Below are 26,922 nucleotides of genomic sequence, written 5' to 3' on the forward strand. Positions count from 1 at the left end.
TGGGGAATTAGTCACTCAGCTAGCAGCTCCTCCTTTCTTGCCTTAGTCTCCAGTCCTCCAGTGTTCACAGGTGAGCTCACCAACGGCCACTGCTCACAATGGAGGCCATCAAGAAAAAGATGCAGATGCTGAAGTTGGACAAGGAGAATGCTCTGGATCGGGCAGAGCAAGCTGAAGCTGAGCAGAAACAGGCAGAAGAACGAAGTAAACAGGTAGGCGTTAGCCTTGGTCTCTCTCACCTGCTGGTGAACAAGACTGAGATGGAAGAAAGTTTTCATGAGAAACGCAGTGACCACTGGTAACAGTTCATCCTTTGGGTGAGAGGGACTCCTCTTCTTCCCCAGTCTCACTGGATAGGCAGAGGTCATCTAGGGTATGTGCCTTAGACTGCCTGTGTAACCTTGGGGAAGTCAGTGGCCCCTTCTGAGCCACCATATGTCTGCTGGATTTAAGTGGGAGTGGATCATGTTTTGGGAAGAACCTCTGATTTTGAGAGGAAAAGATAGGAGCTTGGCATGTAGCATCTGTTTTCCCTTAAATGGAGTCACAGACATCGACACCCTAAGAAACTTACCATCCCAGTATCTAAATGAAAAGCATGGCTTGGTCATCTTAGGGTCAAGGTTCACAGAGTCACAGGCCAAGCCCACAGCATAACTCCTGGGGCGGTTGGCTGAAACTGACTAGGGAGAACTCATGTTTCTCTGAGGATGGGCCCAGGGGTCTGTCAGGGCTCAAGACCCCAGGGTCTGAGTCTGCACTGTTGTGTATGTATGTCTTGTGTGTGACTCTTGGGGCTTCTATAGCTGGAAGATGAGCTGGCAGCCATGCAGAAGAAGCTGAAGGGGACAGAAGATGAGCTGGACAAGTATTCTGAAGCTTTGAAGGATGCCCAGGAGAAGCTGGAGCTGGCAGAGAAGAAAGCAGCCGATGTGAGTATTAGAGAGATGGAGGAGGGGTGTTGAATCCACACACGTAGATCTTCACATTAAAATGACTAAATTCTAAGCACACTTGGACACATAAATACTTGTGGATTCACAGAACACAGACATAGACACCCACATGCATTTTTTCATATAATCACATGCTGGCATACCCTTGTCATGGCATAGACTTTCTTTCTTAAAGACATGTAGAATTCTTATGTTTCTCACGCCCAACCCAGGAATTTAATTATCTTTCCCTGGACTTGGACAGAGGGAAGGGACTCTAAGTCCAGACTGCTATCACTTATCCCACCTCCTCCCCCATGCCACATTCTTAGCTTTTGTATCCAAGGATTGGCACGTAGATATGTGTATTAATAGGGAAACTCTCATCTCTCAACTGCCCAGCAAAGCCAGCTCAGATTTCACAATGGTACAAAGGAGGTCACACTGACCCTGGCCCTATATGGGTTTATTTACCTTGGCTAGTGTGGGTATCTGTCCTTATGCCACAGAGATGTCATAGGGAGCATTGTTTATAGGGCAGCAGAGAGGATCTTAGGATGACTATAATAGAAATAAGGACTCTCAGAGGGTAAAATTATCACCACCATAACTTACACTGTGACCTTGACTAAACCACTCAGCTTCTCTAGGGCTGAATTTTCCCATTTGAAAACGAAAGAAATTCTCTTATCCACTTCACCTTATCTCATAATCACCTACTTTCCTTCATCTTCAACCTTGAAGTTTACCACAGAGATAAATGAGAGACTACACAGAAAAGATTTTTGGAAAAGTAACACAGGAATCTTAACAGCAGCAAAAGGATGTCCCAATATTGATGGAAACATTTGCTATCTAGCCCTTTACAGAAGAAGTTTCTGGGGGGAGGTTATAGCTCAAGTGGTAGAGTACATGCTTAGCATGCAGGAGGTCCTGGGTTCAATCCCCAGTACCTCCTCTAAAAAAAAAATAAGTAAATAAACCTAATTACCTGCTCCCTGCAAAAATGTCTGCATCTTTGAGGGGAGGGTGCTCTGTTGAATACAAAGGAAGTTCACAGCTCAGTTTCTACCCTTGAGGTTAATAAACAAGCAAACAGCATATTACTCTGATGTGGATATAAGGGAAAGGGAGGGAGGAAGGAGTCAATAACTGCATGTTTACCCAGGGAGTTCTGGGGATCTGAGAAGCCTTTTTGGAAAGCATAGGGTTTGCTAGGACTCTTTGAATCAAGAAAAGGGCAATGGTGTGGCAAGATCAGTCAAAACTCATCTGTTTCCTCCCCAGTTCATCTAAGGTCCTTTTTGTTTGTTTCTTAATTATGGAAAAGTATACATAAAGATTGCCATTTTCACCATTTTTCAGAGTAGAGTTCAGTGGCAGTAAGAACATTCATGTTGTGCAACCATGTCTGAAGTTCTTTTAACCTGAGATGAAATTAGAATCTGTTTAGGGTGAAACAAAGGGAAAGAGGAGTGCAATGGTTAGGACATTGAGTCATAACACCCCTTTTTAAGGACAGGAGGTAGGGCGCAATGGGGAAAAGAGGGGCAGGATGGACATATACACCCGTTGATTTACTGTTGTATTGTTGGTCACCAGGAAAACAATAGCACTGGGCCCCTTGCTGCCCATCCATCACACTTTTAAAGGCCATTAGGAGTCAATCCACCTGTTTTCCTGAATCAAGAGAAGATTATCTGTTCAAATCTACCAGCCCCAGGAATGCAGTGGTGCTCTCAAAGCTCCTTTGGGTTGTCCAAGATGAAGTCTTCTGCTTCTTCACTAGGGCAAAGGAGGGGTGCAATAGTGCCCTCTGCTGATCAGCACCCAGATGACAAAGTCTCATTTTTGTTTCCATAGTCCCTCTCATCAGATTTCTCCAAAGAGTTGGAAAAGTTCTTAGGCCATCAGGGTAGAGTTTACTGAGGCTGGTTTTTCTTTCCAATTCCTGGGTAGGGGGTATCAAAGGGTACTGGTTACTCTATCAAGCAAATTATTTATTTGTTTCTGTTTCCTCTGAATAGTCTCAACGCTCAGTATTTCTAAATGGAGATAGGAAGGCAGAGCCCCTGGTGGCAGTGTCCTCAGAACCAGGCATTGAGGGCTGCACCTGTCTTACCTATCAATCCTTTCAGGGGTTAGGATTCTTAATTTTAAATCCTGCTGTACACCCTAGTTCTCTAGGGGAAAAGAGAGCTGTACCACAGGAGAGATATTACTATTACTTACTGAGAAGGTGGAAGGAATACAAAGAAATCAGAGGGAAGAAAAACATTCTCAAGTCTCTTTACTACTGTGCTTTTAAAAACTGCATGGAAATGCCTAGAAAATTTAGGCAGTTTCTAACTCATAAATAGCTCCTTAGGGTACCTGGAAGCAGAAGTGACAGTGAAATTGGTGAAAGCTATAACACAGAATGGAGGCTGAGTTCCACAGTACTGTAGTTTTCCAGGTACTCATACCTTGCTGTTGCACAAAGGATCTGGTAACAATAGTCCTTAATAGAGGATTCCTTCCTGTTAAAAGGGGGGCATAAGATATCTTCCTCACCTCCAAAAGGAATTGTAGGAGATGATTAACTATCAAGTCCTGAATCATTCAAGGTTTGGAGAGGCTGGCAGGTTGGTAAATCGCTGGTGCACATTGACTCTCAAAAGTTAACAGAGGAAAAGACCAACATTCTAAATGGAACACTTATGTTTCCAAGTGATGCCAAATAGAATGAGAACTTTGCCAACCTGCCCATCTCTTCACCCTCCCTTAATTCCCTTCGTTGACTTTCAGAAGATGCAGAGAACCTACTTTAGCGGAACTTAAAAGGAGGCTGTAGAGCAGGGCTCTTTTGAAAATGAGGCCCAGAAAGTCTAGGCTCTTCTCAGCACCTGGTTTTGGAGCCTTTGTGGGGTGGGTGGAAGCAGAGGCTTGTAGGATGTTTATATTGTAGAGAGGATACAGGGTGCCCTGGCAGGTAGGTGGTGGAGGATCAGCATTGGGGGAGTGAGGGGTCAACTGCGGGTGTGTAACGGCTGCAGAGACCAACCATTGTGGGCAGCCTGCCCTGTGGCTGGAGAGGCTTAACCGAGACGCGCCTTCCGGTTACCATGGTACCCTTCCCTCTTCCCAGCCCCGCCCCCCTTTACTGGCCCGAGGGAGAGGCTGGGAGCGGTCGTCCAGGGCGACTGAGAGATCCCGCCCCTCGGGCTTCCCTCCAGTGGACGGCCTTCCCGCCTGCCTGGCGGTGGGAGGGTGCGGTGGTGGTGACCTCACATCCGGGCGGGTGGGTGAGTTCCGGTATTTCAGGGCGGAGCAGGCGGAAGTAGGGGTGAGAAGCGGCTGCAGCGCCGAGCGGAGGAGGCCGGAGCCCGAGCGGAGGAGGCAGGAGCCCGAGAGCTAGCAAGAGCTGGGTGGGCACCATGGCTGGTATCACCACCATCGAGGCAGTGAAGCGCAAGATCCAGGTTCTGCAGCAGCAGGCCGATGATGCAGAGGAGAGGGCCGAGCGCCTCCAGCGGGAAGTGGAGGGAGAAAGGCGGGCCCGGGAACAGGTACGGAGAGGACGAGGTGCATGAGGGAGGGGCAGGCGCTGGAGCAGATGGGACCCCGAACTGGGTCCTGTTTTTTGCGGTGAAGCATGGTCCTTATGGGCGCAGCATACTCGCAGATGAAGTTGAAGCCCGGAGGCTGGGTGGAGCTTAGCTTCAGTTGGACATCGAGCAGGAGAGGGGGGAACTGGGTGCTTCAGCGAGCAGGCTTGACCTTTGAAGGAATTGAGCCTCATGGGGCCTGGAGAGTGGTTTTCCTTCTCTTTTCTCCCAGCTCATTCATTCAGCCCTTCGGAGCCGGGCGCGGCCGGGGGAGGGGCTCAGGGGCCTCTCCCTCCCCCACTTCCCCGTAGAAAGGAGGGGGGACTTTGCTCTCGTTTGAGGTTTCCGGCCCAAGGGGTGAGAGTAGGTGGATGCCTCTCTGGTCTAGGAGGGGCAGAGCCGAACTTACTGTGAAAGGGTGGGGGTTGGGGGGGTGGTAGCCGCCGGAAAGCCCCCGGCCTGGCCTGCTGGCAGCTTTTCCGCTCCCTCCTCCTGCTCAGGAAATGAGGCAGCAGTCGCCTGAGAGGAAGCGCGGTGCCCTCCCTGGAGGAGGTTGAGGCCACACCACCGCCTCCTATCCTCCGGCTTGGGGCCCTTTCCTCTTAAGGAGAGACCTTGCAACTGCTAAACCCACTCCTTCTGTTGACGTGAAGCGGGAGGGGAGGAGATGGCACTTTATTCCCTATATTAGTACAAATATAGGAGCCAGCCAAACTTGCCCAGCTTCCATGATGACCGGGAAGGCAGAAACTTCTGCCAGATTCAGGCCTTTGTTGCTGAAGTGTGAAGAGTGCAAGCTGAACCGGTTAAAAACACTTCTTCCAAGCAGAGCTGATAAGTGGGTGTATATGGCAGAGAATCTGATGGAGTGCCAATTTCTGCCAAGGTTTCTGGTTGATGGAGACAAAATGATGAGTTCCGAGGGGTCTCTAGTGATGTTACTCTGATACTTTCCCTATTGTCCACTACAGCCTTTTTTTTCCCCCCAGTTCAATAAGTATTTGTTCAACTGAAAGTTGAAACATGAAACATTAATGGAATGAGTGGTGATTCTTGAAACCACTTTCATTTTAGAAGTGGTCGACTAGTTTTAGTAAGCCTTATATAAGATTTTCCAAGGTCTAGGGTGCATTCTATTGGGTAGAGCTGATTTGAGTTGAGGCTTTGGTTTTGGAGGATCTTGAGGCTGGAGAGGAAAGTAATTTGCTAAAATTTGAAGACCTGATGAAAGAACTCTTGTGGTTTATTGGTATTCCTTGTTCTTTCCCTTGGTAAGTTGGTTTTGTTTGTTTGTTTTCCTTTTTGGCCTCTCCTGTGGGGAGTGGCTGAGAATGTGCTTTGGGAGGGGAAGGGGAGACAGCTGCCCTCCAGGTAAAGATTATTAGAATACTCTTTTTTTTTTTAAACGGCATAGAAATGCTTGGCACTTGTCTTCCTCAGTCACCCACTTCTCAGTGGATTTTTCCTCTGTTCATTATGCCACTAACTTCTAATTATCAATTCAAGTGAGATGGACTGGCTGGGTGACTCTTTATGACTAGTGACACTTTCTCATCTCCCTTGTTCTGGAGACCAGGTTCCCTTAAAGGGCAAGACAAGATGGCTTGAAGGAACTAGCCATGTGTTGAGCTCCAGAGTCTTAGGCTTAACATTTGAGTATGGACATCCTGGGGATAGTTCTAGGGTAGATGATGTCCCCCCTCCATGCCCAGGATTTGGTTTCCCCCCTAACATGTGCTCCCCCACTCACCCCAAGATTTGGTAGTTTCCTTGCAAGAAAATTTATGTCCTTTTACCCCACCCTTGGTGACTCTGGGGTGATAGGCAGCAGAGGGAGCAGCTTTAGATGTTTCCCTCACTCAGAGCCTGCCAAATTTGCTTATTGGGCTCAGTGAGGTCTAGTGAGGAAGTCCTCAAATGGGGAAGTAGGGTGATAGTTAAATATTTATGAAACAAGTGTCTTCTCTTCAGCTTGAGAGGGCCTAATCTTTTGACTTTCTGCTCTAGTGAACTTTGAATTGCTCCTGAAGACACCTGTGGGAAGGGAGGGGGGTGCTTGAACTACCTGTTATCCTCTTAGGGCATTCTGGAATGTCGGTTTTGCAGGCTCCTCCCTCCTAGAGCTGGAAGCTCAGCACTCCCTGATGGTATCGCATGCTGTTAGTGGGACTGTCACTTAATTACTTTTCTGGTTCCTTTGTGTGAACGTCCAGCCCTTGTTAGGAAGCTGAAAGAGTCCAGAGCTGAGACTGAGTTGTTGTGGAATCATCTGTGTTTTCTGCCCTTGGCCTGGAGACTGACCTTTTATAATTTAGTACCTTGTCAAATCCACTTTCGATTTTGAATCTTCTTTGCACATTTTTGCGAAACTGAAACAGACTGCAACATAATATTTAAAAGTAGTGTTTTTTCCTTATCTGGTTTGTGCGTGTATGGTGGTGGTGGTGGTAAAAATACACATGATGTAAAATTTACCATTTTAACCATTTTTAAGTGTACAGTCCACCTTAGCTTTTCCATACTTGTAACTCTCCCTGGTATTCCCCACCCCCTGCCTTTTTTTCTGGTCCAAAATTTAGGAATACTATTGGAGGGAGTGAGTAGGCTTTCAACAGCAGTTTCGATTCTGGCCTTATTGCCAAATTCCTAGTGTGCAAGGGGTGGGTGGTGGTGGTGGTTAGAATGTCTGACTATTGTGTGGCTTGCCTATTTGTGAGGTCTGGTGGGCTAAACAACAGGCTTTATCACCTTACTTTGGTTTAGATTTGCTTTCCTGCTGATTACCTTTCTCTTGCCTTCATACTAGAGCACATACTCATAGGGGAGAGGCAAACAGCCCTTTGCTCTGAGTGCCTCCACTTAGACTCCACCTTTGTTTACTTGCGGACAGATAGCTCTACTCCCTCCCTTCTAACTTCCATCCCCCTTGATGAAATTTAAAGTCCCCAAGGACACAGTATCTCCCTGGGTAGATAAATTTGTGAACACGGTGAACTGGAGCAGTCCTTTACTCACAGGGCTCAAGCCTTAACTTTGCCTTTACTCTTTTCCTTTGAATTTCATCTGTGGCTTTTGTCTAAAAAGAGAAACCTTAGAGTGGCAGAATGCCGGATTTAGGCTAATCCCCTGCTGTCCTTGGCCCTCATCTGCCTCCTAGCACCAGTGAGTGCCCTGTCAGTTTCTTGCCTTGATGGCTGTGACGTGCTTTGGGAATCTCTTCAGTGTGGAGGATGGTACCATTTAAACCAAACTCATTTCACTACTGAAGCTGTTGTCAGCCATCTTCTGATGTGACCGAGAGGCTGCTGTGTCCACCCCCTCCCTTGGGATCTTTGCTTCCTCGGCAGTGGAGAACCCTGTTATTACCTGAAGGAAGGACCTCAGAGTGTACCTCCAAGTTGGGCAGAGGTGGGCGGGCTGAAAGATCAAAACAACATCTAGGCAAGCTAAACCTAGAATGATATAATAGTGTAAAGTTAATGTTTCCCAGGGCCATGTTTCCCATTCTGATTTGCAGAAGTTAGTCCCACTCAATCTCTTGGTAGGACTTGACTGACCTGAAAGGGATAAGCATTGTGCATAGGTTCTGGCTTGAAGGAAAAGTCAGGTGGGTGTCTTCCCTTATTCCTTCAAACGTTTAACAGATCTTGATTCTGTAAGGTCTTTCGTTTCATTGTAAAGAGAACTGATACTGATCCTTTGTGGGAGTAGAAAAAAGAGAACAGTAACAGCCTTCCTCCCTTCCCCACCCTCAACACCACTGGGTCTCTGATGCTTTTGCTGGGACTCCCTTCCTGGGTTCTGCTTTTGATACAGGCTTGTTCAGTGTGCACATACTCTAGTTAGGGCACAGAGATGTGTTTTCTCCTCCTCCCTTTTCAGCCTTGTGAAGAATTCTGTTGTATATGCTGATTTGTGGGAGAAGCTGCCCTAGCCAGCTTGTTGTCATGGAAACTGTACACCCCGCCCCCATAGCTTGTCATCTTCTGCTTCATTTCGGTAACTACTGGTGAGCTGGGTGGGGACTTGGGTTTCAGAAGCCTCCTTCAAATCTGGGTCCATGCTTCGCTTTTTTAGTTCTAGGCATCTGAAGAGGCGTGGGGTGGGATAAGTCGCTGTACTGGCAGTGTTTCATAGTCCTTGCCTGATAGCGGGACTCATTCTCCTAATCTTGACCTGTCCTTGGCCTTTTTGGAGCTTGTAAGGCAAAATGTGTGTTGTCCTAGGGTACACCTGTTTTCCTGAGACAGGACCAGAGAATACTTGTCTTCGTGCCATTTTGAATAGAGACACAAACGATTTCGTGGTACTCTCAGCTTATGGAGGTGTCTTGGTTTTCTTTTCCTGTGGGTCAGTGGTTGTATAGCCCTGGCCCCGCAGTCCCTTGAATCTTCCATGTTTGTATTTGGAAAGTTGGTGCCAAATAACCTGATTCTTAACAGGAGTCTTTTGGGCTATATCCCTTCCCATAGGGGCTGGTGGCCCAGATTACTTCTATAGCGACCCCCACCCCTGACTGCCAGGAGGAAATCAGGGTAATAGAATTCAGGCACAATCTGGGCTGTAGAAGAGAGATCGGGTTAACCAAGCACTTGGATAAGCATCTGAACTGGATAGCATGCAGGGCAGATTAAATTCTTGTACAGTTGCGGCAGTCACTGTACTTGCCACCACTGAAGGTGTAGGGAGGGGAAAGGCAGTCATCTGAGGGAGGCTACTCCACCAGTAGAATTCACGCACGTGCAGCTGTCTCCTTTCCTTGTTTCTTATTCTATGGCCAAGGAGGAGGCATGGGATTACTTGGACTCTAGCCTGTGCTTTATTGTGGGGTGGAGGCCAGGGAGAGCATTGTCAAGCAGTACCAGAGGATGAGGGTAAGGGATCACTAGAGGAGTGGAAAGGAGTCAAGTTACAATTCAGAAATTTGGAGGGGTGGTGGTTGGCGTGGAGGAAACATTCTCTGTGGCCCCTACTTTTTTTTGGTAATGTCATTATAGCTGGTAATTTTAGCCTGAAAAAGCTCCTTTTTGTCAAGTTTTAAAAGGTGGGAGGTGGGAAGGCAAGTTGAAAGGATGTGGGTTAGGCATCCCAGAGTTCCATCGTTTTGCTTTCTGGTCTGGAAGGTTATTCTGGAAAACATTATTCTCTTAGCTAGTCATCCTCCTGGTTTGTTAGGGTAAGGTGATCAGAGGGTTAACAGCTTGAGTTAAGGAGCAAATTAATAGCTAATCCAAGATTCCCTCTTTAAGAAAAGCTTGCTTTTTAATTTTTCCACCTTATGAGACACAAGAAAGCTGCTGCAGAGTGAGATACACCTCTAAGCCAGAGCTCAGAAGGACCTCTTCACTGGCTACCTTTCCTGACACTAGTGTGTTCAGGAATTTGAACTGAGTCCAGAAAGGGAGTGGTACTAACACTGGATGGGGCAAGGAACTAAGTTTCAAAACACTCTTCCTGTGGAACATATGGGAATTCATTGATGGGAAAGGGAGGAAAATACATCTAATAATAGAGAATACGTAATCATGTCTGCTAGATCTTGACTGCATCTCAGCTAAGACAGTTTTCACCCTGCGAGACTCTGGCTTCCTCCAGGGGTGGTCAACTCTGCTCTTAGTGTCATAGTTAGTTCAGTGTCTCTTCACTGTGCCCCTGCTTTCTTTTTTCATTGAAACGCAGGCTGAGGCTGAGGTGGCCTCCTTGAACCGTAGGATCCAGCTGGTTGAAGAGGAGCTGGACCGCGCTCAAGAGCGCCTGGCCACTGCCCTGCAAAAGCTGGAGGAAGCCGAGAAAGCTGCTGATGAGAGTGAGAGGTGTGTAGAGGGGCCTGATGAAGTGTGGATTTCAAAAGATGTCATAATGGATGGCTCTGATCAAGATTTCCTTATAAACCTGTTTTTTAAAACAGTAACCTGTCTCTATAGGATCTTTTCTTCTGTTCTACATGTTCTCTCCATATGAAGACAGAGTAGGGGTTACCTGGACTCGTGACCCTTTTGTAATTTGTGTTTCTCTATAAATTGACCTAATGATCCTTAAATGGGGTCACCAGGACAGCCTTCACTGAGTGAATTGTAAGCCTCCGAAAGTAGTGGTTCTTCAGGTAAGGTCCCAGACCAGGAGCACCTGGAAACTTGGTAGAAATTCAAATCCTCAGCAGCTTCTATGCCTGATCTATGAATCAGAGACCCTGGAAGTGGAGCCCAGCAATCAGTGGTTTAATAAGCTCTCTCACCTCTGGCAGCATGGTGAGAATCACGGGAGTGAACGATGGGGATCGTTGGGGAGTCTAAAAAAATATATCAGAATGTCTAGATCCCACCCCAGATCCATTGTGAAAGGGGCCTGGGCATTGGTGTCTTTAAAGCTTCTCCAATAATTTTAATGTGTGCCTAAGGTTGAGAACCACAGTCCTCGGACCAACACATCTTTGTTGAAAATAGCCAATTGGCTGGCTCCTTGCCACCTGTGAGTTAAAGGAGAATACAGGTGTGGAATGACTTGCATAGGATCAAGCTAAGGCTTTTCAGAATTAGAAATTCCCTATTGGGAGTGCATTAATGCAGTGCATCTGTGAAAATGAGTAAGACAGCTATGTGTGTACTATTACAGAATAGTATCCAAATTATAGAAAGTGAGGAAAACAAGTTGCAGAGCAGTGTAGTATGATTCCTTGGGGGTGTGGGGAAGTGAAGATGCGATTTTTGGCATTTTATCTGTATAAAACATTTCTGGAAGGATTATGATGTAAGAGATTACCTCTGATGAGCAGGACTAGAATTGGGGAGACTTACTTTTGCTTTATGCCCTTAGACTATACACTTAAATAGTTCATTTCTTAATAAGCGTGTGTTTCTTTTATAAGAAAAAACTTTAAATAAAATAATTAAACTAAGGTGGGGGGTGCTGTGGGAATTCTTTTTGAGTGGCAAGCAGAGAGGAATGGGCTTTAAAAGGTGCAATTCCGGGTCCCTTGGAGCTGAGCTGATGACAGGCTCCCCAGGATGTCAGTACCCCATTTGTCCGCATTGTTTCTGACAGAGGTATGAAGGTTATTGAAAACCGAGCCTTAAAAGATGAAGAAAAAATGGAACTCCAGGAAATCCAGCTCAAAGAAGCTAAGCACATTGCAGAAGAGGCAGATAGGAAGTATGAAGAGGTAAGGCACTTTTAGTTTGTCTGTCTCTCTCTCTCTCCAGTGGCGTGGGGCTTCTGAAAAGAATCATGAGAGGGAGAGGGCTCTTTCTCAGCCTCTCTGAGCTGTACCTGGGTCTTCTCCCATAGGTGGCTCGTAAGCTGGTGATTATTGAGGGAGACTTGGAACGCACAGAGGAACGAGCTGAACTGGCAGAGTCGTGAGTATCTTGCTCCCCAAATCTTGCTGTACCATTCTGTTCCTTCCCCTTTGGCTTGGGCACTAATGTGAATAAACTAGCATTCCTTCAACCTTGTTAAACAGGGCCTAGAGAGTGGAAGGCATCCAGAATGCTTTTGTTTAGTCCCTAAGAATGGCTTTGGGTTTTACTCTCTTGACCAGTGACAGGTGACAAATTGGAGCTCCCTGACTTCTTGTAGGGAGGGTTTACAAACTAAGGGGAAAAAGGAAGCCTAAAAGTGGTGAGCTGTTAATTGGCAGACCCTTCTGGGTCCTTCCATCTGAAGGTTCTGCTTCTCCTGGAGGCATTGAAATGGCTGTCCTGACTTGAGCTCTGCCTCTGTTTTTACCACTTTGCCAATCTGCTGGGGAACTTCAGGGCAAAGGCAGACGTGATGCCCTCCCCTGCTGGCACCTTCTGGGCCTTGTGTAACAGTCAGTGCTGACGCATATTTATTTGTGCTTCCCTTGCATTCCCCTCTCCTAGACATGACATATCATGGCCATGGTGATGTTTTCTTCCCATTGTTTGATTTTTTTTTTTCCCGTTTTGCTGCTTGTTTCCCTGCTGTGTTCCTTTTTGACCTTTCTCCCTCCCCACAACCTGGCTTGTGCGATCCTTGTGACTATCACTAACAGCCGTTGCCGAGAGATGGATGAGCAGATCAGACTGATGGACCAGAACCTGAAGTGTCTGAGTGCTGCTGAAGAAAAGGTACTAACCATTAAACCCACAGAGAGGTTATGTGTATGGTGTGGTTTTGTTTGGTTTTGTTTTGTTTTGCAGCTGCCTCCCCTCCACCGGTTGATTTGTTGAGTGCTCTCTCATCTCTTCATGGAATGCTCCATTCTTCTCCACTTACCTGGCATCTTTCATCTCCTCTTTCCTAGTTGCTTCACTGCCTCTTCACAGGGCCTCTTCTTCCCTTGGGTGATTTGGGGGCCTATTTGGGTTGGGCATTTGTTCCTACCTCTACCCCAGGTAGCAGTTATGATTTGTTCCCTGTAATGATTTCCCTCAAGTGTTTTCTTTATTAGTATCCAAACATTCTGAGGCCTAGCCCAGGAGGTCCAACTCCTGACTTGTTCTGTGGTAGCGGGAGGAGGGTTGACGCTTGCTCTGTTGCCCCGGGAACCTCTCTTTCCCCCAGTATGCCTTCCAACTCTCTCCACAGATAGGTTCAATTCATGTCTGTGTGTCTCTCTCCCTTTTTTTTTATTCTCTTCTTCCCCTTTCCTCTCCTGCGGTATTTAAAATATTCACAGTAAGTGTTCTGAGCTGGAGGAGGAGCTGAAGAATGTCACCAACAACCTCAAGTCTCTTGAGGCTCAGGCGGAGAAGGTAGGGGCTGGTTTGTAAAAGTGACAGGCTTTGGGGCCTGGGCCCAGCCCTGCCCTTGATGAAAGACTGGAGCAGCCCATTCCTTATGTAATCCAGTGAGAAGTATCCACCTATCCTCTCTCCAGTTTCTGGGTTTAGTGCTAATTCCTGCACACTCTGATTGCTTCAGTTAAAATAACTTCCCGGTCTCAGGTGCCTGGGGTCATGTTCTCCTCAGGGTGATATGACTATGCTGACAGATGGGGGCAACCAGTAGTACCAGATCTGAGACCTAATGAGCAATTGAGACAGATGACTTGTCTTTATCATCTTGTGGGACTGTTTCAGCCATGTGGCCTCGGGGTGTCACAACACCTGCTCATTAACCAGGAGGCAGGAAAAATACCTCCTTGGGTTGATTTGAATAAGATCAAAGCTTAGGTCCATTTACAAAAGTAAAGGAGGACTCTTAATATGAGGGTATCAGGGTGCCAAGGACACTGATTTGTGGATTTTAAGGACTGTTGTCCTGAAATGGGCCTTGCTATTTCTCATGGATCATTCAGCACATTAAATCCAAGAGGACATTCAATGTAAAAGTAAATGTAGGGAGGGGGGCATTCTCCGTGTGAGTCATTTCTATCCTGAAATGTGTGTTCTATTTCTCTTACAGTACTCTCAAAAAGAAGATAAATATGAGGAAGAGATAAAGATTCTTACTGATAAACTCAAGGAGGTAAGCTGAGGGGATTTGAGGAAGGACCCACAACATTTAGAGGTTTATAAGGCATTAATGTAGACTTAGACTGGCTGGCTGTGGTTCTGCAAGGTGTAGAAGTAGAAGGTGAAAGAAATAAAGATGCTTCTCTAATTGTCTTACTCATCTCAGATTCTGACTGGTTTCATATTTCCCCTAGGCAGAGACCCGTGCTGAGTTTGCTGAGAGATCGGTAGCCAAGCTGGAAAAGACAATTGATGATTTGGAAGGTACGGAGCCTGGGAGAGGGATTAAAATAAATATAGAGGAAGACCTTGCCCATTGACCGTTATCCTCTTTCCCTGTACACCAAAGGGAGTTGGTAGAGCTTTGGCATGCATCCTATGCCCTGTCCTGTGCCACAGCTGGGTGAAGTGGGTCAAACCCTGGAACTGGATTTTTATGTTTAATCCTTTCCCTGAATAATAAGACTTTACCTAACATTCTGGAATTTGCATCCTTCCCTTGGAGGAGACTGATAATGGCACACACCTCCAGTTTTGTAGTCCTAACTCTTTAGTATCTGGGTTGAAATGGTAGCCATATTTTCAGAAGGCAACAAGAATGTGTCTTGTGTCATCCCATGGCTACTTTTGGCAATCCTATTCACCACTCAAATTGTGGGGGACCTCACCAAGAGACACAGCTGTGGAATAACCATTTCTCAGAGCTGACCATTGCCAGGGGCTTTCTGGATACTTCTGGTCCCCACAGTTTGGCAGCTGCATCCACCTGATCGAAGGAGAATGTACTTGCTCTGAGAACTCTGAGAACTCTGAGATATGCTCTTTTGGTAGGCTCTGGGTAGCAGGATGTTCTTTCTTTGGGGAAGTTTGGGGAGGCAACTTGTAGAGCAATGGGGCCAAGAATATTGGTCACGCTTGGTAGGTGGAGAAGTGTCTGAATGTTGTGTATTTTCTCCTTTTTCTATTTTTGTTAAATTCAGTGTGATCACTGCTAGGAATTGGGTTAACTGGGTGGGAGTGGTATCCTCTTAAGTGCCTTTGGTAATAGGAATTTCTAGTCATGACTGTGCCCAGGTTCTCAACCAGGCTGCAATTGATGAGAGATGTCAGGAAGTCCAATTGGTCCTGGGGATAGTGGATCTGAAAATGTCCAGTCATGGCTGTCAGGATAGATATTCTCCTAACTGTGGGATTAGACCCATGGTCACACTTTCCCTAATTTCTAATGATTCCCTCTCTTCATCTGCTTCTGATATCTTTCACTCTGTCCCCTCGTTCCTCCCTGTGGTTCCTGTGCCTGTCCAGATGAGCTCTATGCCCAGAAACTGAAGTACAAGGCCATTAGCGAGGAGCTGGACCACGCCCTCAATGACATGACCTCTATGTAACTATCTTGACAGCAGAGTGGGGCTGGGACCTTGGCTTGTGGGTGGGTGGGGGTACAGGCTGTGCATAGCGTGCTTTGGTTTTGTCTTCTGGAAACTAGATTCTCCACTCTTATATTTAAAACATTGGTGCTGGTTACTTGTTGGCAAAAGCTGGGGAAGCATTTAATCCTGGATCATTGGTACATTACTGATCTATGTAATTCTTACACTTTTTATTCATAATCCCTTCATTATGACACCAGTATTTTTCTATTTGTGTCTTAAATTTGGTCTTCTCAAAAGGGATACTGCTGAAGGTAGAATCATGTCATCATACAGTTAAGGAACTAGGGCCCAGAGAGCCAGTGACTTGGGCCCTCACGTTGCACAGCAAAATTCAGACCTCCTGGGTGTGTATGATTTGTGCCCTGATATTAAAGTTCAGGGGAAACACCCATGATTGGAAGTACCAAATTCACCTAAAAATCGAGCTGAGTCCCAGAACAAGCCAGGTAGTAAAAAGCACCAAAAAGAGTTGTTGGGGACTTCATCTGTTTGCTGTGAATCCCTGATCCTTGATGCTAATCTGCCTCTTTCCCACTAACCCTGAAAACAAGCCAAGGGACCCAGGCTGTAGTGTCTGGCTCTCTTTTCTCATTCCTACTGCTGCCTCTTCCTTCTTCTCCTCATCCTTTCCCAAACTGCTGTCCAGGTTGATGCTAGTCCTTCTCACCTAGAGTCTCCTTACTTTTTCATACAGATAACTATCACCGTTTCTGCTCTGTTCTGGATCTGCCCCCTTTCCTCGGGGAACCCAACGCCCCACTCTCGCTCTGGATTCCATTTGGGTCAGCCTGGCTGGTCCCCAAGGCATTAGGATGAGCGGGGGGCCACAAAGCAACTTATGTATTCTCTTCTACCCCTCACCCCAAATTAAAATGTTAAGCTGCTGGAAGCCTCATGCCACCCTGCATTTGTGTCATTGACAAAGCTGCTGCTGTCCCTAAGAAGGAGCCTTGGGGGTATGGTGTGGGGAGCAACTATTGTAGGCTCTCCTTCCTCTGACTTACATAATCAAAGCCACTTTTGTGTGTGTCTATTTTTTTCTTGACATTTAAATTCAACTGATTGAGTCTATCAGAGTGGTGGACTAGCAGAGGTCTCTTAGAATAGGAGCTCGAGCCTTGTACTCAAGCTGAATGAGATCATCGACCTTTACTACCAGGTTCTTAAATCATCCCGCCTGGAATGTTTCAGTCTTCTCTTCAAGTTCTCCTCCTTTGAGAGACCATTGAAATGTCTCCCAGTACATAATTGTTTACCTTTTACCAGAGGTTCAAATGGTGCATCCGCAGAGTACCCAGTGGACCCAAATATATTACCACAAAACTGAGTAATTATCCCAAGTCAAAGAAGAATACATAATAGGTAAAATTTTCAACAGTTTAATGTTTTCTTTAAGCCCTTCTTGCATATTTGAGGCTTACTACCATTTGCCTGCTAGTATGTGCTAGCGGGATGTAAGACAAGTGGTAAATGATTGTTATTGGAAAAACTAAAAACAACCCGTCATGTATATTTCAAATAATGTGCACAGGGTAGTAATTTATTACGTGCATAAATATGATAAATTGTTGCTAGTAAAATTGTTCCTAGTTTATATTATGGAATTACATACTGACTTTTTGGAAATCCTATTCTAATTTATGTACAGAGATGGTTTCATCTGGATAGGATAGTCATTGGTTGTACTTTTTTCAGCACCTAAGTGTTGATCACTTAGTACTTTAGTTTCTCATCAGGGTATATATTTAAAACTTGCCTTTCTTTTAAACAGATACAGCCAGGTAAAGAGAATTTCCCTAATTTAAAACTTTGGGTCTCATTGAATTCAGGTTTCTTTCTGTCCATACTGTTTCTTTTTGCCACACAACCTTTACGATTAAGGTAGATTAAGGTACAGGTTAAGTCATTATTAATTTAGGCTCAGGGTATTAAGGTGGAGACAGAAACAATCAAAGCTCGAGGTACCATCCCTACTCTCAGATTGCTCCAAATCTAGAAGAGAGAATGTATATTTAAAACTAAAGATGAAGTGTGATAAGTACTCCAAATAATAAAGTGTTGTGGGAGTTTGGTGGGGGAAAAGATTGATTGCAGTGGAGATGATTAGAAAAGTCTCATGGAAGGAGGCACAAAATAGGTACTTAATAAACATGTTAAAATTTGCCTCTTCATTTTTTTTATTGGGTTCCAAAAGATTGAAAATTACTTTTTTTCATGATAATTCAGTAGTAACATGTCTCCTCATTTTATTTATTTTATATATTTTTTTTTAGTTTAATTTTTTGTTTGTTTATTTATTGAAAAATAGGAGTGGGTACAGCTCAGCGGTAGAGCAGACGCTTAGCATGCATGAGGTCCTGGGTTCAATCCACAGTACCTCCATTAAACAATTTTTTTTAATTACTGAAAAATAGTCGATTTACATGTTGTATTAATTTCTGGTGTACAGCATAGTACTCAGATATATATATATATATTCCAAAAGATTAGACTTTTTTTAGTCTCTTTAAAAAATTTTTTTTAATTTATCTTTTGTTGGTGCGGGTGGGGAGATAATTAGGTTTATTTATTTCTAGAGGAGGTACTGGGGATTGAACCCAGAACCTTGTGCAAAGATTGGATTTTTGACAAGCAGAGTCTGGTTGAGCAAAGTAGATATTGAGCATTTTGGTCGAAGAGAAGCAAAAATAAAGGTGTAGAGAGGGCAATAGGTATAAAGGTCCTTTAGATACAGTAGGGAACAGGTATGTGCTGTAATCTGGCTAGGGGGAGTTTTAATTTTATTTTATAGATAATGGGATGTCACTAGAGATTTTTAACAAGGATATGTCCTGGGTTGCATGTAAGAAGAGTTAATTTGGCAGCTAAGTTAAGAATATATTGGAAGAAGGTACAAACTGTTGGGTGTAAGATATGCTTAAGGATGTATTGTACAACATAGGAAATAGAGCCACTATTTTATAATAACTGTAAATGGAAAGTAATTTTTTTTTGTAGGGGTAGGTAATCAGATTTGTTTGTTTGTTTATTTGTTTATTTTAAATGTTGGTACTGGGGTTTGAACGCAGGACCTCATGCAAGCTAGGCACACACTCTACCATTGAGCTATACCTTCTCCCCAGAAAGTAATTTTTTAATTGTATAAAAATTTTAAAAATAAAGAAGAATATATTGGAAAGGGGGAGCAGGTTATCAAAATGATCCATTAAGATGGTGATTACCAAAATTTCATTCATTTGCATACCGCTTTTGATAGCTTTTGCCATATTTACATACTGCCTATGTTATTATTTTTTAATTTACTCATTTTCCAATTTGTTTTATTCTTACTCTGCACAATTCTAATTTGAATCAAAGATTTTGATGTGCTAGGGTTTCCTAATGCACATTAAAATAACATAGCTAATACTTTTGGGGGGGGGTTAGGTTTATTTATTTATTTATAGACAGATAATGGAGGTAGTGGGGATTGAACCCAGGACCTCGTACATGCTAAATAAGCGCACTCTACCACTGAGCTACACGATCCTCTGCTAATACTTTTTTTAAAGTTCACAAATGTTTACCGAAATCTTGCATATCACTAGCAGTGACTATACCACATTTTGGGAAAAACTGGATTTGCAGTTTTCCCAGAGATAATAATCTGAACTAGAGTAGCGGTAGTAGGGGATGGCGCTGAACATGAGCATTTTGCATGGCCTGGCCACTGAATGCAAGGAGGAAATCAAGCCTAGGTAAATGGTGGTTTTAAAGGTGTAGGGAGACCACGTGGTCCTGGTTTGATGATGCAAGGGAAAGCAGAGAAGAATATAAGTCTGAAAAACTGGCAGGTATCCAGATGAAAACCAAATCCTAGGACTTGAGAGGGAGAGACTGATGTAAGAGAGATTTGGGAGTCCATGAGGGTGACAAGCAGTTTAGGCCATGGAAATAAAATCGAACCCTAAAAGATAATTATAAATGTAAAAAGAAAAACTGAGTAAAGAGGAAAATCTGTGTAGAAGAGGAAGCCCAGTGGAACTGGTTAGAGGCATAAAGGGAGAAGGAGTAGCTTTGGTACTTCAAAAACTTCAGTGCTGGATGGTTTCCAGTGATTCTCAACTTCAACAGGTAGAGAAGGAAGATAACTGAAGATAGGATGTTATCATTGATGTTTTATTAATTTGAGGGTAAATTTTGAGCATTAAGGACAAGGAGAGGAACAGAAGAGTGAATTGGTGGAAAGAAAATAAAGGCATGAAGTACAGCCTAGACTAATGGTGTCCAACAGAATTTTTGGCAAGAATTTCCATATGGTTGCCACTAGCCACATGTGACTGTTGAACACTCAATGTGGCTAATGTGACCGAGGAGCTAAATTCTAACTTTATTTGCTTTTTGTTCATCTAAATTTAATTAGCCACATGTGGCTAGTGGCTACTGCATTGAGTATTACAATTGTAGATGTTTTAGTATTTAGGCAGAAGGAGTTGACTTTGGCACAGAGGAAGGTTCCTTACAAAGGAAAGAAGTAAGAGAGAATGAAGAGAGATTAGAAGAAAAGCGAGGTGTAATATTTTGTAGCTCCTGTCTTTCCCGATGGGCATGTCTGGTGTAAGCAAGGATAGAGACCAACAAGCTAGGAAGCAGAGGGAAATTTGAAATACTGTGCCATAATAAATTCACTCTTTTGGGGCAGGGTAGTGCCTCAGTGGTAGAGTGTGCTTAACATGCATGAGGTCCTGGGTTTAATCCCCAGTACCTCCATTAAAAAAAATAAAATAAATTCACTATTTTGTTTAATGTTCTGTATCCTTATAGAAACTATCCTGTTACTTGTGCCTGGGCTAGCTAAGGGAATGGGATCAAGCATCATTGGCAATCGCAAAGCAAAATGCTTGACCTCTTAATTTTCTCCCCTCATCTTAATTTCTTAGAAAGAGTTGCAGGCTGATGTGCTGGAGTCCATTCTTCCTTTCCTCATTACCATTGTTAGGATGAGGGAAAAAACAAAACGTGGCTGGACCCCAACTTACATAATGAATGGGTGTAACTAACTGTCCTATTAATGTTGGGCAACCTTGTCGTAGCCCCACCCAGTGTCTTGCATTCATGTGGTATTGGTTGAATACTCCCCGGCCTTAATATTAGGGAAATTAAAAAAAAAAAATCTGTTCTACCTCATTCCTTGAACTTTGTGGCTTTAAAGCTGGTATAGTTCCCTTTGCTCCAAGTACACCCTCCCTTTTCCTGTTACAGAATGAAATTGACCTGATTCAGACCAAGGAACCCTAAGGATGTATAGCATCCATGGGATTGTTCCCTAAAAGGAACATCAGACCAAATGGATTCTCTGGCTTGCTTTTTTTGTTTTGTTTTGTTTGCTGTTATCAGGGAATCAAGAACTTGAGTGAACTATTATCTGATCTTGAATTTTCGGTCATTAGAGATATCAGAGTTAGAAACCTTTTTCTTATTACTAAATTCAAAGTGAGAGAACAACTGCGTTTACCTTTCTGACTTCATGCAGTTCTTAAGGAACCATATGTTCCAGGGTATAATCAGGCAATAAAATGCTCCCACTTCTTCTCTATCTCTTTATTTCTTCCCTAAGTGGAACAAAAACCTCATTGACCAGGCTGTTTTGAGGGATAAGATCCTGATAACACCCAAGACAGAAGTGGGAACTACACTAACTTAGGTATAGATGCTATGGAAGAGTCAGGGTGCATGTGGACTCTATATGTGATACACTCCCAAAAGTTTAAGTAACAAGAGTTAACACAATTTGAACCCCTACTATTTGTCAGGGGTACCCCAGTGAATAAGACAGGTCCAATCCCAGGCCTCATGGACTAGTACAGACTAGTATAGTGTTTCTCAATGGTGGACTTTTGTGTTTTAGGCCAGGATAATTCTGGGATGTACCGAACAGTCCTATTTACTGCTGTCCCTTGTCCAGTAAATATCTGTAGGGCCCTCTAGTTACCGTGACAGTTAAAACCTGCCCCCCCCTCCAAATTCCCCTCTACAAGGAGGGGCGGGGCACTATTCCTGGTATTGAGAACCATTTGTTTAGTGGGAAGTGCAGTTTTAAAAATTGGCTCCAGTTCTTCTCCTTAATACACCTATTACGTTTGGTTATTCCTCCCCTAGGATCTTCCTCAACCTAGAAGGCAAGGTGCCTGAGCATTGCCCACAGTCAGCCCACAGATGCAGTTGATTTTAAGGCAGGAAAGTCTTTTTCATATTGAGGTCCCGAGACCATTTTGAAACAGACTGTAAAACATAGAAAGAAACTTGTTTATGAACACCAGAGGCTGACATTAGGAATAGACCAGGAAGATCAAATTTCCACACCGCTGTGTTGGTCAGATGGATTTAGATTCTCTGTACCCACTTTTTTTTAATTCAAAAAAGTTTTCTTTCCTTGTGATAGGAACTCTTAGGATTGACTCCCTTAACTTCCATATATAACATACAGCAGTGTTAATTATACTTACGTTGTACAGTACATCCCTAGTACTTCTTTATAACTGGAAGTTTGTACCGTTTGACCACCTTCATCCAATCCTCCCTCCCCCACCCCCACCTCTGTAACCACAAATTCTATGAGTTTGTTTGTTTTTTGAAATATAATTGACCCACAACACTATGTTCCTGGTGCACAATATAGTGATTCAGTATTTCTGTATGTTACAAAACGATCACCAGTCTCTACCTGCTCTTTAAGATGTACTTTAAGTAGAAAATCCAGATAAAGCCAGGGGATCTGAGCACTTAAGTAGTTATATCAGGGATTCATTCAGTTATGAGGAACAGCTTAATAGGAGTTTAAATAAATATGGTATTTATTTTTCTCTCATAATAAAAAGTCTAGATTTGAGCAACTGTGGTTTGATATAGTTGGGGTTTCTGTGATTCTCCTGGACCTTTCTTTTAAGGTTGAAATTTGCAACTCTAGTCATCACATCCATGTTCAAGGCAGGAAGGAAAGCTAATTTTCCCAGAACCTCCAACACACTACCCTCTACATGTCACTGGCCAGAATTTAATCACATGGTCACCCCTAGCTGCCAGGGAGGCTGGAAAAACAGGATAATCTTGATTGGCTTGTACCAGTAATTCACCTTCCTGGGACTAATGGCTACACTAATGGCTCTAACAGGTTTTAGCTTCTTTTGGAAAATGCAAAGTTGGATTTTGACTGACTAGGCCATTATGATGGGTCTATCACTCACCCAACACCTAGAACAAGAAGCATCAGAAAGCGTAGGATTGAGTGGATGTGTTTATCCCAGTCTCCCATTTGTAATGCTCTATTGAACGCTTTTGCAGAAAAATGTTCAACCATTCACTTCGATTCCTTACAAACCTTGATTATTGTAAATGTATTTCTGATAAGCCAACTGTATTCCTTCCTTTGTCCTGTTTCACTTGTCTCAGTTTTTCAATCCAGGGAATAAACACTGTGAAGGAGATATTTTTCTCCCTCAAAAGGTCATCCTATCAGCTTGTCAGTCTGAATTTATTTTATTCCTCAGTTGGTCTTTTCCACCAACTGACTGACTCTTACTGCCCTCTGTCTGAATCCTCCTTGCAGCCGTCCGGCCTTACAGATGCATGTTATATATACCAGGTCTCAAAATTTACTTCTGGTACTCTACTAACCTTCCCTTTTTCTCTTTCTCCTCCTCTTCTTCCTTTCCTCCTCTTGTTTTCTCTCCTTTGCTGCTGCAGAGCGTCTCTACAGCCAACTTGAGCGAAACCGCCTGCTTTCTTATGAGCTGAAGCTAACGCTGCATGATCTGTGTGACTGATGGGCAGGGCTCACTGATGCCCATTAAACCCAGCTTAAGGCTCACACCGCTGACCTGGACCCCAGCAAAAAGCTGATTGTCTTTTTAAAAGTTACTATTTGGCCCTAAGCAAATTGCTCTTTAATTGGGACAGTTAGAATAGTGTTGACTTCCTAATTGCATTGTTAAGTGGGAACAGTTAATATTAATACTGCATTTCTCCCTTTTTAAGAGATTATGGGTGATGAAGGGAGGGGCCTGAGAGATTATAGTGTGAAAACCTGGGAGAGTTTTCTGTTTTCCACCCTGATTTGCTGCTCTTTCACTTGTGCACTGACTGTAGGATATGTTCCCTTGCATGGATGTTTTCTAACAATAAAAGGACTGACTTGACAAGATGTCGTAACTGCTTCATCTACAGGCCCAGGGATGGGTCGTTCTGACTGGGTAGAATACAAGGGAAGGGAAAGAAAACGGTGTGGGATATGAATAGGTCTGTGTTGCCCTCCCCATCTGTGAGTTGAAGAGTATTTTCCCCACCTCCCCCAGAGCACTGTGAGTGGTTTGCTTGCTGGGCAGATTAACTTCTCCTTGATGTTCAGCTGCTGGTTTTCTTCCTGACATTTCCCCCCACTTGCTTCTCTTTCCTGGTTTTATGTTTAATTCTAAGTAACTGTGTCACAGGCAAGTTCTGATGAATAGCTCTGCAGAAATCTCACTTAAAAGGTTTTGCTTACAGGTATATGTTTTGTAGTATTCTTGGCTTCGTTTTCTTTAGAGAGTCTTTGACTTAGCCATGGGGTTCTTTTATTTACCCCACTAGTTATTCTTTACCTTTCTACTTTGGGGGGAAGGCCTGTAGTGCATGGAGGATCCTCCTGTACTCTCTTCAAGTTGAGATTCTGATGTTTCTACTGGTGGAAATAAGCCCATCCTGTTCTCAATGTGTCAAACTCCAGTGAGCCATTTCAAGTAGGTGTTATCCTGTGGGCAAAGACTAGAAAGAATGGATGGCTGATGTTTAAGGCCACCTCCTTAAGTGGCCAAAAGCTGAAAGCCTCGGCTGGGTGTGGGAAGGAGAGGAAATGACTGATAAGGTCCCCCACTCCCTCCCCCAGAAGTACAGCAACACCTGCAACTTCGGTAGCAAGCCCGAGGCCCTGCAAAAGCGAGTGATGCAACAGCTCACTTCTGTGGCTGAGAAGGCAGCTATTCTATCAGTCTGCAGTTTCCCTGCAAAAGGAGCTATTCTCAGAGTGGGTAGACCTTGAAATTTGCTTCTAGTTTTTATAACGTCTCTCCTTTACCCCCACTAGATAAGCTGAAATGCACCAAAGAGGAGCACCTCTGTACACAAAGGATGCTGGACCAGACTCTGCTTGACCTGAATGAGATGTAGAGCACCCCAGTCCCGCCCTGCCGCTGCTCCTCCCTCTGACCCCGACTCCACCTGAGGCCAGCCTGCCCGAAGCTGACCTTTAAACTGAGGGCTGATCTTTAACTGGAAGGCTGCTTTCTCCTTTCGCCACCTCTCCCACCCCTACCCCTGTGTCCTTTTCACTAAACTGTCTCTGCCTCTCCCCAGAGATTCCAGTTGGGCTAGAGGCTGAGCACCTTTGGGAACAACATTTAAGGGAATGTGAGCACAATGCAAAGTGTCTTTAAAAGCATGTTGTGATGTACACATTTTGTAATTACCTTTTTTGTTGTTGTTGATATAGCAACCGTTTGTAAAACATTCCAGATAATTCCCCGTTTTGAAGCAGCAGTCTAATCCCTTTCTCACTTTTGAAAGGTAACATCTCAGCTTAATGCATCTTGCCCTCTCCATAGAGGAGGGAAAAAAGGTATGGGCTTGCCTTACTGAGAGCCAAACAGCCCAGAGAAAGATTCCATTACAGGAAACCTCATTGCTCTGTAAAAAGTACCCGCCAAACCAGAAAGGTGATTCCAGGAGGAGCTAGCCAGGAAAAAAAAAAAAAGGGCTGTTCAGGTTTTCAGCTTTACGGTATCTTTGGGCAACTTTATTTTTATTTTTTTCATCAGAAGTGACCAAACAAGATGGTGAGACCTCTGTCTGAGACCAAATCCTTGTCCCATCTCTACCTTGTTCCCAGCTGCTCACAGGATCATCTGCTCCTTACGTTGAGGTGACCACTTATTTGCTATTCTGCCTCCTTGAAAGACAAAAAAGAAAATCAGTTTTGCCACTAATTTAGCCATATGAAACATCTCATCACCCTTTCCTGGGTCTGAAGCTGCTGTCTCTAAAAGTGCCATCTCATTGTGCTTTGTATCAGTTAGTGCTGGAGAAATCTTGAATAGCTTGTGTACAAAACTGTTTTTAAATTTTATATTATTTTGAAACTTCGCTTCTTTGGGGTTGGGACACACCAGTCACCCTTTCTGGCTGTGAGAGCTCTCTACAGTCTGTGGGCTGGCAGTGTGCTGATCTTTTAAAGTTTCTTTCCCTACCCAATCCCCCCTTTTTGGTGAGGTTTCAGTGAGGTCTGTTAGGTGTGCATCCTGCAGCTTAGTTGGCTTAAAGTGTACTCTCCTTTGGTGTGGTCTCTTTGGGAGCCAATTGGAAGAAAGAGAAACCAATAGTGTAACTGTTTTGATACTGAAAATTGATAAGTGTCTTTTTGAAATAAAGAACCAGTCCCTCCAACGCTGAGACCTGCTTGCTTTTATTTCCTAATCCTAATGTGCTTTCTCCACAGGAACTATGAAGTTTGGGTAAAAATCGGGTCTTTGTGACTAGTAACAGGATTTGATGTAGAGCACACACTTTGGAAGCCAACCAAAACTGGGATCAAAAACTGGGATCAGCTCTCAAAGGGGTGGGTATAGCTCAGTGGTAGAGTGCATGCCTAGCATGCATGAGGTCCTGTGTTCAATCCCCAGTAACTCCAATAAAAATAAATCTAACTACCCCCATCCTCCCCAAAAAAAGCCTCAGCTGTCAGACCCCTAGTTGTATATTCTGATACAAATCATTTAGTTTCATTATCTGTAAAATAAAGATAATAAGAATTGTTAGAGTAAATACGAAGATTAGAAATAATATTCATACGCCAGGCCTTTTACAGGTTACTTAATTTAACAGTGGCGTCTTCGAGGTGAACTATGCATTTTCCTTTACACGTGTATTAATTATTTCTTATAAACCATAGGTTTATTAGGCTCTGTGCTCCCTAAACAACTTCAACAATATATGACATTGATTACATATTATATGTGTCATTTTAGTAAACTGTCCTGAGACAGCCTTTGAACTGATACTCCGTTGGATATTTGGAGAAAACAAGTTAATTTAACAAGAAGTGCTCTCAGAGTATTTGCTTTCAGACAGACTGTGAGTGGATAGCTTTCAAAGCTGCCTTTGAGACGCCAGTGCCTGGCATTTCCTGTACTCTGGCCTTGAGGCTGGACATGAATCTGACTTCCTAGCAAAAATGACACAGCTTCCTTGACAAAGTCCAGCTGTTTACACTAGAGACTGGAAAATTTTTTCCGTTTATATGCACGGACCAATGCTGACTGAAAATTACTGGAAAAAAAATGGGGGGGGGTGCTCTAGGAGCCAAAGACAAGGTAGGCAACAGAAAAAAATCAAACTGGGAGAAATTCTTTTGACTTTATGCTTGTCCTCTACTTAAAAAGATATGCCACCCAATACTTCAGAAAGTAGCCCCTTAAGTGGGGGCTAAATCTCCATAACGTTGGCTTAACTAGAGCGCGTCATAAAAACCCCCATAATTCCG

General features: G+C 44.0%; 1 protein-coding gene across 12 annotated transcripts; it reads left to right on the forward strand.

Moving 5' to 3' along the window:
• Window positions 1-25,832, forward strand: TPM3 (tropomyosin 3). 12 transcript variants are annotated; one of them, XM_006177201.3, is made up of 10 exons: window positions 1-212; window positions 807-932; window positions 10,202-10,335; window positions 11,564-11,681; window positions 11,807-11,877; window positions 12,537-12,612; window positions 13,892-13,954; window positions 14,136-14,205; window positions 15,247-15,325; window positions 16,069-16,275. In XM_006177201.3, exons 1-10 carry the CDS (start codon window positions 99-101, stop codon window positions 16,070-16,072), a joined length of 855 nt encoding a protein of 284 aa, XP_006177263.2. In that variant the 5' UTR covers window positions 1-98; the 3' UTR covers window positions 16,073-16,275. The 12 variants fall into 12 exon arrangements, with proteins under 12 accessions (XP_006177263.2, XP_006177265.1, XP_014408337.1 ...); XM_014552851.2 differs by lacking the exons at window positions 12,537-12,612; window positions 16,069-16,275 and adding exons at window positions 13,164-13,239; window positions 24,472-25,832 and having other exon boundaries at window positions 2-212; XM_006177202.3 differs by lacking the exon at window positions 12,537-12,612 and adding an exon at window positions 13,164-13,239 and having other exon boundaries at window positions 3-212.
• Window positions 25,833-26,922: the final 1,090 nt, after the last annotated feature.

This window comes from Camelus ferus, chromosome 21 (genome assembly GCF_009834535.1).
Source record: "Camelus ferus isolate YT-003-E chromosome 21, BCGSAC_Cfer_1.0, whole genome shotgun sequence".
NCBI lineage: Eukaryota > Metazoa > Chordata > Mammalia > Artiodactyla > Camelidae > Camelus > Camelus ferus.